The 14,734-nt window shown below is 43.5% G+C and overlaps 1 protein-coding gene across 1 annotated transcript; it reads right to left on the minus strand.

Annotated features, from left to right (window-relative positions):
* Positions 1-459: 459 nt before the first annotated feature.
* On the minus strand, positions 460-10,985 carry LOC146007971 (uncharacterized). The gene is made up of 7 exons (XM_083146790.1): positions 10,380-10,985; positions 9,370-9,462; positions 7,377-7,452; positions 5,383-5,461; positions 4,256-4,322; positions 4,025-4,173; positions 460-3,922 (listed from the first exon to the last, which is right to left on the minus strand). Exons 1-7 carry the CDS (start codon positions 10,485-10,487, stop codon positions 2,896-2,898), a joined length of 1,599 nt encoding a protein of 532 aa, XP_083002916.1. The 5' UTR covers positions 10,488-10,985; the 3' UTR covers positions 460-2,895.
* Positions 10,986-14,734: the final 3,749 nt, after the last annotated feature.

The raw sequence follows: 14,734 nt of genomic DNA on the forward strand, positions 1-14,734 counted from the left end.
CTCTATACAACACCACACAGGTAATCGTACAGATAGCACTTTTCCAGGAAAACCCTGGCATGTCTTACCCTCCTCCCCACAAAATCTCCCACTTTCCCAGTACCAGCCTTCAATGATGGGAACAATAATGAAGGATACTTTTTTGTGAGGCAGATTAGAGGGGGGGGGGGCACACACAATTATATGCATGGAAATGGCCATGAGCATCGTCATCAGCAACAGCTCTGCATCGGACCACTCTTGCGCAGACACACCCATACCGCACTTGGGCATACACTGCCATTTCCCTCCTCCTGTCATTCGCACATATTGGCTTTTCTGTTCTATATTCTTCTCTTTTCTGACTGTGGGCTGACAATGTTCAAGGTTATTTATTTATAAACATTCAATACAAATTCCACACCAATTGTTAGCTTTCAAAAACAACATGCACAAATAAATGCAATAAAGAACACGACACAAATAAAATGCAGTTTATTTTTAGTTGCATTTACAAACAAAAGTGTGACGCTATTTGAACACGATACAAATCTATGTAGATATCGAACAAGGCAGATTTGTTTCCATTAAAAAGGAGTTACCAAAAAATTCATGTGTGCGCCAGAGATCCTTTGGGACAGCCCTCAATCGCACTCATTTTCTGCTGCAGTTATTAATATACAATGTGCTACGCTATATAAGAAACTGTAAATAAATATAATAAATAGTCCTTTTTTTAATTTTTGCCATTTCTCTCAGATCACTGACATTGTCAAAATAATTCAATAAAGAAAGAACAATATAGTCGTTGCACAAAAATACCTCAGCAGATAATATTGATGTTTTAGGCTTCATCACAACCTATAGTATAACAGACCACAAAAATATTCCAACAGTTTAATTTCCCTGGGTTAAATTACCATAATTGCCATCATAAGAAGTATATATTCTTTCAGAAGGATAATAGAACACCTTAATTTCTCTAAGCAAAGAAAGAAAATGGCTCTGCTGCATGATCATTCTCACCCGGACCAACCAACCAGGTGATGGAACACACGGTAGAACGCATACAGTCGGCGGCCAACTCACTTCCGGCAAATTAATGACGTACTTCCGTTTTTAGTAGTATACAGAAGTGCTGTCCTCGGAGTCTTTCCGGTGCCATCTTTTGCTCAAATAAGGTAGTATAAAAGTACCTTCTGCCACACAGTACACTAGGCTTCTAAGGAAGGACTATAAAGTCCAAAATGCATTAAGCCGGTGTACCTGTGGCAGGATTGACGAGAAGCTATGTGAAGCCAAACTCATGCCCTGGTGCACCCGCCTCTAAGAATCCAAAACTTGGAAGGATAACTTGGTTAGTCCAGGTGAGAATGATCCACAGTAGAGCCTTTTCCTATCACGTGATGATGATATGCTGGTTTTGATCTCTAGAATGTGAGTGCAATGTAAAAAAAATCCTGCGGTTACAAACAAGGTTTTGCACTATTTGCTTTCTTTCTCCACTTAAAGAAATGAAGGTGTTCTATTGTTCATCTGAAAAAATATCTACTTCTTATGCCAATTATGGAAACAAACCCAGGGTAATTTACCTAGGAGACTTCATGCACTTTATGAGAGGACTCCAACGTCAAAGGACATTTATCTACACACACACTCATTGCAGTCTAAACACTGAGCAAATTTGGTCCAATTCCGGCACATATGCGAGATCCCGTGCACATCGGACCTGCTGACCTACGACCTCCCTCCTGGCGGCAAGCTGGGATGCAATCGATCCATCACAACAAATTGTGATGCATTGCATGCGTCCCTGCCATCCGGGAAGGTCCTGGGCAGCTCGTGGGGTATTGGGTGGCTGTACACTGCTGAAAGACCTTAAGGGAGGTTTCACGCGCTCCGGCTGACATCGGACGGCGAAACCACACACGGCCAAAAGCCATGCCGTGCACAGTAGTTAATAATGGACAGGAATGTGTCCATTCACAATAAAGTTGCAGCCGGAAGTCCCCACTGGAAAGGACGGCTGCTGGGCTGTGGCCATCTAGACCATTGTATACTCGTGTACAGCACGGCTTCTTGGCCGTGCAGGGTTTCACCTCCCGGCGGCTGACGGTGTGTGTCAGAGGGGCCTTAGTGTCATATGTGTTTTTCCTTGCAAAGCTTTAGGGCTGTTAAACTGATAGAATATTTTTGTGGATTGCAAATTTTTTTTACAAATGCTGCCCAAAATGTACAGAACAATGGACAAGTAAAAAAGGTCAACTTTAATTAAGAACCCAGCAAGAGTAGTCAAGAAATATTGTAAGAAGCATAACTGCCTCCATCTTTAAACCATGCATTTCCCAGCAGGTTAGGCCTTAACAAGGCTGGTCAATGTAACTCCAACCAAACATTAATGAAGATTTATTTTGGGCACATTCATTTCCTAACTAAACAAGGATACTATAAATTCAAAAGCTTTGATGTGTAGCAAAGTTTTTTTGTTTTTTTTTTACAGAAAAGGAATAAGGGTACAGATTCATCAACTAGCACCAATATAGGAGGAAGAAGAATCACACTTTTTTTTCCAGTCCGTAAATTCAGGAATGCGATTAATAAAAGCTAATCTTTCCTCCATCGAGAAACATCAATTGTATTACAAAAAATACATTTACGGTGCCCTGCTGGATGTGGAATTAAGGCCGCAGAACTGTCAGCTAGATTCTTGGACCAATTTCCTAGAACATTTCCTAGAACATGACAGGATCATGGATTACTCAACACCTGAACCACAATATCTTCCACTATCTGGAACAATAAAACTTCTTCATTCTGTAATTATGAATTATCCACCATCTCTCCTTTCTCTCCTTATATGGCTTCAGATGCATCATGAACCATGTTATTTCAAACCGTATTTGACTGTTCAACAAATTAAAGTTTCTTCACGTTATTATCTTCTACTCCATCAACCCGAAGACTTCCCTTATCTACTGCCACAGGGCTGTCAATGGAAGGATCTATGGATCCACTGCTGGAAATCTTTGTTTTCCAGTGCGATTCTTTACCACCCTGTTCTAGGTCATTTTTTGTCTCTCCAATTACTGTTCCATTCTCAACCAATTTAAGTTTCTTCACTTTATCCTCTACTCCATCCACTTGATGACTTCCCTTATCTACTGCCACAGGGCTGTCAATGGAAAGATCTATTGAACCACTGCTGGAAATCTTTCTTTTCCGGTGCGATTCTTTACCACCCTGTTCCAGGTCATTTTTTGTCTTTCCATTTACAGTTCCATTCTCATCTTGTACAGACTTCTGTTTTGTACACATATTGCCACATACATCGTTAGAGATTATGTCTCCTTTGGTAGGACTGTCTCCTGATTTGCTCTTTGACATCCTATCTTCTAAATTATTATGCGTCTCATGTCTCTCCTTGTTCTGCATATCTTCTCTTTCATTCATAGGTATTAACTCCTTTCTAATACTTTTTTGTGTCTTACATTTATTCTGATATGCTGTGTTTTCACTTTCAGAGGCTTCAGACTCCAGGACTTCAACTAGTTCTCTTTCAACCGGTCTCTCAGAGTTACCCAAACCACAAGTTTTATGTTTTCCATTAGTCCCCTTTGCATCCCGATTTCCCTCAGTTTCATTCTCTTTTTTCTCACTTTCCTTCTGGGTTTTGTAGTTTTTCAGTTTTGCCACAGGCCCCCAGATAAACTTCTCTTGTGGTTTGTAGTGTACCCAGGCGAAATGCACCAAGTTCTTGCGTGCTATCTTGTCTCTCACAGTAAACATGAAATAGTCTAATACGCTTCTTTTTACATTCGGTAATTGGCCGTTACACAGGGTTTCCTCCAGGAAAAACCTGACAAGCGGGGCCTGGAAGTGTTCATAGCCCAGCTCCCCCAAACATTTCAATATTCGCGTTATCCGCAGGTTGTTGTGGCTGCGACTATGGAAAGAGGTACAAAGAAGATGTAGATCAGAAATGTGCCAGATGTTAATACTTTTGTACCTACAACTCTCTTGACTGCTGGAGAATTTCAACACTCACTTGTTCAGGTTCTTAAACCTGTCTTCCCAATTGTCTGCTCGATCCACTTTTCCAGTCTTCTCATTCAGGAGTCTGATGCCGTAAAAACCCAACATAAGTTTGTATGCGGCAATGAACCTTTCCCTGACTTCCTTATCTTTCTTCATCATCTAGTACAGGTAAATACAGAATAACAGTAAGACGGCTGTGACAGAACAGTCAACTGAACATAGTTCCCAAAGCTCCCTGTACCTGAATCTCATACAGCGTCAGGGGTTTGGCACAAGAGTTCATTCCACGCTCCCGCAGTGGAAAAAGCCTGTTAATAAAACAAGAAGAGGTCAAGGCTTAAAGATGATTGGTTGTTTGTTCTTTAGTGGATACTACCCAATTGATACCTTACTAGTTGAATTATTGTTGGAAGTTATATTTAAAATGTAATCACGTTAAGAAACAAAAAACAAAGCGTAGTTCTCAGAGGCAGATGAATGTGGATATTAAACCTGATTCACGTTCAAACGGTCCCCGGCATATTCACGCAGGGGATCGATTGTGCGGCTTAATGGTTGGTGTACATTGAATGATTTCTCTCCCCCAAGGCAGCATTCGGTGGGATGTGTTCACGTACATCGCCTCACATGTTATCAAGGAGATTCAATAGGGGAGGGGCATTCGGCAGCCCGATAAGCAGCGAGCGACTGCTGCTTACCAAGCAGTGTTGAATCACCCTATTGTTTTATTACAGGTCTCATAAAATTGTTAATTTGAGTGTATTAGAGGAGTGACAATGATCACTTTACACAGGTTACACTGACCTCACACACACACACACACACAGACTTTTATAGCAAAAGAATAACCAGCGTCACTCAGGCATTTGAGCAAAACTATATAAAATTATCAGCCATTTAATAGCAAACACAGTTACATAACTTTGCTTAAAGTCTCTGAATGCCTTTAGTTACTCTTGCGTTTTATCTTACAACATGCAGAGGGCACCGAAGCACAATATTTCCAGCATGTGGAGGGCCACCTTATCCACAACCAGTTTAAAATAAATGTATGTATGTATGTATGTATGTATGTATGTATGTATGTATGTATGTATATATATATATATATATATATATATATATATATATATATATATATATATATATATATATATATATATATATATATATATATATATCTTCTGTAAAATAACTTGATGTATGTACACACACAAACACGCCCATCCCTCTTTCAAAAATGTCTGAAGAGTGTAGCCCACAGCTAAGACTTCAACTGTTCATTGCGCGATATCAGTATCGCTGTTGTTTTTTTCTTCCTCTATTATTCATCACCTGGTACGTGGCCTTTATTTGGAGTGCACTTACCACTGGATGTAGTTGTGATTTCTCTCGAGAATGTTGAAATTGTCCTTCCAATCCTTTAGGAGCACATCTATGTACAGTCCTGCATATGACAGACTCAGCTAGTTAATAAGTGTGGTACCAATCAATAAAGTGTTCAGCAATTGCTACATACTCACAAATCATATATATGACGCTAAAGGGACAATTCAACACGACTGATCTCTTCAAGCGATAGGTCAAGCCTTGTAGCCTATGATTTGTGCAATTGCCTGAAGTCTTCAGATGCACTCGCATCTAATAATTGCATTGGCTCCTTAGTGTTGTTGCACTCAATTAGCCTAGACTAAGGGGGGTCATTCAGACCCATTCACCAGGCTGCGAATACGCAGCCCGAGCTATTACTGAATGACCATGCATGCAGTGCACTTACGTGAACAGTCTGCACGAAGACATTGTGACTTAACCTGCGGGCATTTGTGGTGTGTCGCCGGTATATTCTGGGAGTGCCCCAGAAAACGCAGGCATTCCCCAGCTGCTGGGAGGAAGGCCAGCTGACGTCATCCGTGGCCTCCTCCCAACGGCCTTTGCAGCGCCAAGTGAATTCTGTCTCACAGATCTGCGATCTGGGTAAAATCATTTTACGGTGAATGATTTTCCCCGTGTGCACGGCTGCGTACACGGATTCGGTATGAAATCCCGACGGTTAAAATCCCGAATGGGTCATAATACCGACAAGGACAAAAACACCGACAAGGACAAAAACCCAACAAGGACAAAATCTCGACATATAGAATGTACAGGTGAAACAGTCAACATGACTTTCCGTTGACAGGTCGCGAGGTCGACATGGGTTTTTTCACAGTTTTTTTTTACCCAAATGTCGACACAGTTGACATGGACACAGTTGGAGGTGAACCGCAGCCCTTCGCATAGCTCGCACTTGGCACACTATTTTATTCTCCCACCACGCCCTAGTGGATGGTAGGGCATGAAATACCGCCTGTCGGCACATGTCGGGTCAAAAAACAGTGAAAAAATCCATGTCGACGGAAAGTCATGTTGACTGTTTCACCTGTACATTCTATATGTCGGTATTTTGACCGTGTCGGGATTTTGTCCTTGTCGGGATTTCGGCCCTGTCGGGATTTTGACCGTCGGGATTTTGACTGCAAGTCTGAATCTGGCCCTAAATCCAAGTGCATTAATACATACTGTAGGTATTATATTTCCAACCTAACCTAAAGTAGGAAAGAGGTAAGTACTAACATGCCAGTGAAAACTCCTGAAATCAAAATCATAATGAACTTTTAAGGAGATTTGGGCCCGATTTCACCTGATTCAGCAGCACATTGCCAATGCTTTTAGCACCGGCAATGTATCACATCCGATACAGTCCGTAAGTGTGTGCCAGCGGTGCCCCCCCCCTCTGGCGCACACCTATCTGCTGAGCGGGGAAGCATTGGGCATACAAAAAATAATTAGTCAGCCGTCCATTCATTTGAATATATCATATATATTTTATTCTCCTGCACCCTTCCTGCAGCTCCCAGAGTACATGCGATATATCACATGCCCCCCTCCTGCAGCTCCCAGAGTACATGCGATATATCACATGCCCCCCTCCTGCAGCTCCCAGAGTACATGCGATAAATCACATGCGATTTATTGACTGAAAAAATGGCACATCAAATGACAAATTGTAAGTGAGCCCTCCTGGGGAGCTTAAGGGGAATTGGGTCTGACTGACATATTTCATAAATGAATAAGAAATATGCTAATTTAATGACAATTTCTATTTAGTACCCTTTGACATGTCAATACATAGTGCTTCATTAGTCACCTCCCTAAAAAGGAGTTAAGAAGTTATACTGGTACGATCTTTGCAAGTATACTACATCTGAGCCACATTTCCATAGCATTACAAAATCTCTGCAACATGAATATCAAATAATTCAAATTAAAAAACATAACAGGTTTGGAAAGCTATAATTGATTGTTTTTATATCTGTACTGACCATCTGGCTCAAAAGGTCTCTTCTTCTGGTAGAACTCCAGGTTTGGTTGTTTCGGTTGGAAGTTGGAGGCCTCCCCCTAGGAAAGAGATTTGTTAAGATAAATGCAGGATAATATTTCATTCGGCTAACATACACAAAATACATATATTAATGATTTTTTGCATTTTATTCAAGTTAACTACTGAAATCTATGGAAATTGACACACATGTGAACCAATAGCACTTTTTACTGAGCATCTAATCAAGGTATTATGAACACAAAATTCATGAAACCAGCAGTTGATTATGCTACCACTATATAATTGTTAATAAAATAATAATACACGTATATTCTCATTACTGTAGCCTTCCTGCCAGCTTGTCAATCAGCCTTGGGCCTCTCATTAACAAGAAACTTTTAGTTCACAGAACGGGTTGGGATCATTTGGTCTATTGCATTATGGTAGAAAGTCATTAGGTCGACATGCTAAAAGGTCGACATGATTCTAGGTCGACATGATTCTAGGTCGAAAGGTCATTAGTTCGACAGGTCATTAGTTCGACAAGGTCATTAGTTCGACATTGTCTATGTCGACATTCACAAGGTCGACATGGGGGTTTTCACTGTTTTTTTACCTGAATGTCAACACAGTCGACATGGACACAGTTTAAAGTGCACTGCATCCCCTCGCATCGCTCGCTGCGCTCGCTATGCGTCGGGCACGGTGCCTCGCTACGCTCGGCACACTATTTTATTCTCCCACCACGCCCTAGTGGATGGTAGGGCATGAAATACCGCCTGTCGGCACATGTTGGCTCAAAAAACAGTGAAAAACTCCATGTCGACCTTGTGAATGTCGACATAGACAATGTCGAACTAATGACCTTGTCGAACTAATGACCTGTCGAACTAATGACCTTTCGAACTAGAATCATGTCGACCTTTTCCCATGTCGACCTAGAGTCATGTCGACCTTTTAGCATGTCGACCTAATGGATTCGACCTAATGACTTTCTACCATAATGCAGTAGACCAAATGACCGCATCCCCACAGAACAGATCATGGGATGTTTTTGTGTTATGACCCATTCTCCTGTAATGGCTAGACCGTGGAACTTGAAAATCCCAAGAGATCAGCAGTACTACTTTGAATTATACTTATGTAGGATACACACCAGAACGATTTGGCCCAAAATGACCCAATTTAGATACAATCTCGACTGATTGTATGTAAACTGGGAATGTTTTGGGCCATTTCGGATCTGATCCCGATCCGATGCACAGCCCCGCGGGTCATTAGGTTGTTTTTCAGATCCTACCTGCAGGTAGGATCTGAAAAATGACCATTCAAGTGGGTACAGGTTGCAATCAAATCGGGATCTGATGCAGATCGTGAGCGGGTCGTAAGCTCCACCAGATCGTAAACAGGTTCTACGACGGTCTTACGACCCGCTCACGATCTGCATCATTCTGGTGTGTACCGGGCATAACAATCATTCCACTTGGTAACATTTCTTCCCAATTCTTTTGTTTGATCCTATAAACAAATAAATCGCATGACCACTTTTGCATGAGGTTATTCTTTAATTTTCTGCCGCATTATTGGCTGACCAGTATAGTGAGTGTATATGAAACACATGCAAAAAAAAAAAACAGGCACCCTACATAGTTACAAAATTAATATATCGGCAGGCCCTCTTTACACACACACACACAAACAAATAAACAAACAAAAACAAACAAAAAACAAGGAAGGAACTTTGGCAGTAACATTGACACTTACCCAGACTCGTTTTCAACCTTGAAAAATAAATGAAATCCTGCAAGTTTCAAACGGAGTCTGCTGCAAGCAAATAAAGGCCCTTCCTTTTTTTTGTTCCATGTTGAGGTTACTGTATGATACACTATCTGTCTTACACACAATTTATAATTACAACACCTAAAGCTTAGTTTACAGCAGACTCATTAAGTGAGAGGAGAAAGCAGAGAAGGTGCAGTTTTGTGATAGATTACCCAATAAGAACTAGAATTTGTGTCTTCACTATAACCATGTCTGTAGTTCTGCAGGTCCCAGGCTGCCCTTTTATACCACTTTCGAGAAGGATGCTACATAGTAAAAACAGGGGAAAAAAAGGGGTAACAATTACATAACATTTGCACATACAGTAGGTATACTACACAATTCCAAAATCATTTACATTTAGGGGCTGATTCAGTAACACACTTATCACTTATTTCTTTCTTTACTTTCACTTATTGGTTTTATATATTCGAATATCTTAGTGTATTTAATAATAGTCTTTAGGTGCACCATGTACATGACAGCCTGTCCCTTGTCGAGCGCCATCTACCCGAACCCCCCTCATTAATATGCGAGGGGACGTGTAATTGAATTTGAAACACACATCCCTTCGTATGCCACCGCTGCAGGTTAAATCATTTGATGGTCGACAACCATCTAATGATTTCTCCTATATTTGCAATATGGAGGGGCGTCAGTCTCTACATCCTACTAGTTTAACCTAATGTATATGGATAACAAAATACTATGGGGATGATGCCATAGATTATACAACCGAAGACAGGTTCAATAAGGATCCATTGGATCATGGGTGTTCTGCATCTAGAACAGACTCATTCTGTATATATGCATTCTACTGTCAGAGGTTGTTTCAACTGTTTATTAATGTGGCCTGTCTGCAGGAGCAGGGGTTTACAGTGTTTACACTCATGCAGGTCCCTCCACAGGTCTAGCACCCTCTTCCCTCCCTAATAACTCGCCCCTTCCCTGTCAATAGCAGCAGCAGGCTGCAGCACCTTCTCTCTCAGGATCATCTGCCCCCACAGTCCCCTTCCAGCAGCCCCATGTCCTCTCCCTCAGCCGCCTCCTCGCTAGCATCCGAACAGGCCCAGATGGGTGCCTCCCTCCTCTCACTGCCCGTGCAGAGGACCAGCAGCTACCGCCATCACCCAGCCAGGCGCCGCAGCGTCCGTCCGGCTCTCACAAGCTCCGGTGTGGGTACCTGCTGTCGTGCTCTCTGCTCCCGGGCTGTCTCCCTGTCCCCCTCCTCCTCTTCCTCCCAGGTGGAGTCGTACTCCGAGCTCCACTTCTCCTCGATGTCCCGGAGCATGGTGGTAGCAGGGCCTCGGAGCCAGGGCCCGGGCAGCACCAGACAGGGGAGCACGGTGCCGGGTGACGGTCTGGAGGCCGAGCCTGCAGCCTCCGTTATCTCCGACGTCGGCAGCCACTGGCGTCACAGGCGGGCATGACGCAGGGTGAGGGCGTCACATACGGAGGACACAGGCCCGAGTCCCCGTCTCTTCAGTGTGACTGTAACTTTGGGGGGGAAGGGGGTAAAATGGCGCCTGTCAGGTCATGTAGCAGCAGCACCATGGAGACTCTGCACTGCACAGACCCGCCAGCATCATCCGTCCCTACAGTCATAGGCGGATTTAGGAATTTGGCTGCCCCTAGGCACAATTAGCCGCCCCCACCTTCAATAAAAATAATATTTGTTTTGTCTTTGTGCCCCCCATTGAATAGAACAGGGGTCCTCAAACTATTTTGCTCTGGGACCACATCAGACAATAAAAATAATGACAGGACCCCAGCAAGTTACTGCAGAAGGTCATCACATCACATGTGTAGGCAGCAGACAGCACATACATGGCAGCAGCATTGTGGAGGCACAAAATGATGGGAGGAGTCTAATAGAACAGACAATTCAACAGATTTCTCAGACTCCTTGAATCACTGACTGTGATTAGAAAAAGTCATCAAACTGGTGTTCAGCAATATGGGGTCGCGACCCCATACTGAGAAGGTCGGGACCCACTTTGGGATCAGGACCCACAGTTTGAGAACCGCTAGAATAGAATGTCTTCTTTATAGTATAGACTTTATTGTGCCGCCCCATATAATAATAGAATATAATTAGTCTCCCTTTCTTTATAGGGATGGCCATCGAACATCAAAATCACTGATGGTTTATGGTCGATGTAGAATACTTTTGCCATTGATGGAGGAGAAACCAGATGATTCCCTCCATCAATGTAGCATAAACAATGTTTTCTTTGATCCCCAAGGGGCCAGGACACTGAGCATAGCTCCGTCCATGAAGCCCTGTCCACATGTTTTGATTGGCTTACAGACCAGTCAGTCAAAGAAAATGGATGACCATTAATATGTAAAATCATCAATGGTCATCCATTGCATAGTATGCCAATATCGATGGCCAGTTGCACTATTGCCATGGCAACAAAGGCCATCCCTACTCCTTCAGTGAGAATTGGAACCCCACACTGCCTTCATATCTAATGCATTGACCCATTCCAGCTGTGCTTCTCCCTGTATCATGCAGGGAAGGAAGCTGCCGTGCTGCCCCCAGCAGGTGCCGCCCCTAGTCACGTGCCGTATTATTTGGGGGTCTATTTACTATGAAATATTATGGGCACACACAAATTAAGGATCAGACCCATGCCTCTACTGCCACTGCCCTGACAAGGCACAGCTGCCCCATAAGCTCTTCACACTATCACTTTCGTCACTAATAGTAGTGATAAAAGTTACATTTATGACCATAAGCATAGCTGGCAACATGGCCCATTCCATGCTCTGTTCCTGCAATTTTCTACCAAATAATGATTGCTAACACCAGTGTCGAAACACCTTTCATATCAAATTACTAGTTTGACACAGGTGATGGAAATCTCAAATTAAGAGGAAAGTTCAGGAGCAGAGTCATTATGGAATGACTTCAGGTTGTGTCAGCAGTGACAAGATGTGGAAACTCCCCCCTCAGGCGATCCCTGTCAGCCTACACAGCTGTGTGTTTCTTCCCGGCTGACACCAGTGGGAATGAGCAAGATCTACTATTGCTAGATCTCTCGTGCGCAGCCTGGAGTTGGCAGCAGGAGCCAGGTGACAGTGACTATCAATGAGCAACACCTGCAGCTTTCAGGATGGTCAGTGCCACAGACTGTTCTTACATTGCCCAGCACATGGGCAAGTTGTCTAACATATCAGCATCAATAATGACAGGCGCATTACACACACACCCCACCGCAGTTATTATATGGGTGCATCCACGTCCTCATGTCCCAGTTTTGGGAATGCTAAAAGTTGTGTGTCCTCACAGGGGGCCTTATTCTGATCGGTGCGGCTGGATCCGAATATGCGGCCAGGACAGTGCGTGCGAAACCCCGCCTTCCATACGGATCGCCAACTCCGTCCGTACGCGGTAAGAAGCTGGCCGAACGGACCGCACGTGTATTTTTCACGGAATACGCCTCCTCCATCTTAGGGAACCTCCCCCATCATTCGATGGTCGCAGACCATCGAATGCAGGACCGAGTGGTCCACCAGCTCCCGCAACCTCAGACCACACGGACATTTTTCCGTGCAAAAGCAGGGATCTGGGTGGGCAGCTGACATCCGGCGATGTCATATGTCCGCCCCCTACACGTGCGTCACGACTGCATTACCATACGTACGCCCAGCGTTTGCATGGGAACGCCCATGAAACGCGGGGAGTATGCATATGGTAATGAGCCCAAATAGCCCTTCACGCCCCTCTCCACCCCCTTTTCGGAGTGTTCACATTTCATGCGGAATTTGGCCGTACGCCCCACTCGCACATGCGCAGAGACGCCTCTGCACATGCGCAGACACGAAACATCGGCGGGCCGAACGCACGCGGATATATCCGCGCCGACCAGAATAAGGGCCTTAGTTTGTCTCTCCTTGCTCCTAGCAATCATTTATAGTATAGTATAATCATAGTGATGGGCAATTCCAACAAAAATGGAAATGGGTCATGAAAAAAAAAATTGGGATTTTCAAAATATGAATTTCCCAGTGCATCATTCATAGTCTATAGTATTAAAAAAAAAAAATGTTGGTAATAGTGTGTCACATGGCATGCTGCCATATTGGCTTATTTCAGTAATGGTTATAGACACTGATAGTGACCACTGATTATCTATTGCTGTTTTCTGAAAACAAGGGTAAGAAACTTGGATTATTGTACTATATAACACAAGTTGAGGACATGTACTTTCAGAAACTATATGTTGCTAATCAGTATTTCATATGGTTTTATGTTAGTGAAAGAGTTACATGTGGCACATAGTTGGTGTTACATCCATTACATTTAAATAATTAATTAATTTATAGCAGACAACAATGGTGAGGCTTGTTAACACTTCATAATTATTATTCACCAGTGGTAGATACAATTGTGGTAAAATTTGCTTCTTTATGTGCATTTTAAATTTGTAGCAATCCAGATGTTTACCACAAACATTGTATCGGAGAGTTACATCTGTTACCCCCTTCTGCTCCTTTGTAAGCAGCAGTTACTGCTACAGCAGCGAGGGGCGGCAGGACGCGGGTACATATGAAGCCCGCGAGGGGACGCGGATACCTGTGAAGGTATCCGCGTCCCCTCAAGGGGCTTTCTGCGCTCGCCACGCTTCGGGCTCGGTGCCTCACTGCGCTTGCCACACTTTATAAAATCAACTCCACGCCGACGTGGATAGTAAAGGTATAAAAGGGACGGAGGACGCGTACCGCCGCCCCTTGCGGGCTCGCTGCGCTCTCCACGCTTCGGGTTAGCGTCAATAGTGGGGTGGCGTAAACAATGGGGGGGGGGCATTTAAAACATGAGGGGGGGTTTGGTATTAAAATGGGGGGTTTTGGGGCTTTTTACATTAAAATCAATGTAAAATCGGGTCTCAGGGACCATTTTACATGGATTCCAATGTAAAAATCGGGTCGATCGCGTCGCATGCGATTTGGTTGGCATGCGATGCGATTGACGTGATTTTTCCGACCCGATGGATACAATCAAAGTCGGTGGCGGCGTGCTAGGAAACAAGTACCAAAAACATCACTGAAGGGGTTAATGGACAAAACCATGTGCACTGCAGGTGGGGCAAATGTAACATGTGCAGAGAGAGATACATTTGAGTGGGGTGTGTTCAAACTGAAATCTAAATTGCAGTGTAAAAATAAAGCATCCAGTATTTACTCTACACAGAAACAAAATAACTCGCCCAAATGTAACTCTCTCTGCACATTTTACATCTGCACCACCTGCAGTGCACATGGTTTTGTCCATTAAAGGAGTTTACATTTGCAAACCAACCAGAATCACCCCCACTATGCAATAAAGGCATACAATATGCACGATAACGATATAGTTTATGATAGTATCGTGCATATCATTCAGTGTGTACAAACTATAAGTACACTCCCGCTGGTTGTTATCCAGACCCTTTCTCGTCTCGTCTACTTTTCACAAGCCGTTCCAAGTCATTCGTAGGCCTGCCTGGGGTGGGATTTCACTTTGGTGGGGCACCGTATACCTGATCGCTG

Source organism: Crinia signifera, chromosome 6 (genome assembly GCF_055691185.1).
Source record: "Crinia signifera chromosome 6, ASM5569118v1, whole genome shotgun sequence".
In the NCBI taxonomy this organism is placed as follows: domain Eukaryota; kingdom Metazoa; phylum Chordata; class Amphibia; order Anura; family Myobatrachidae; genus Crinia; species Crinia signifera.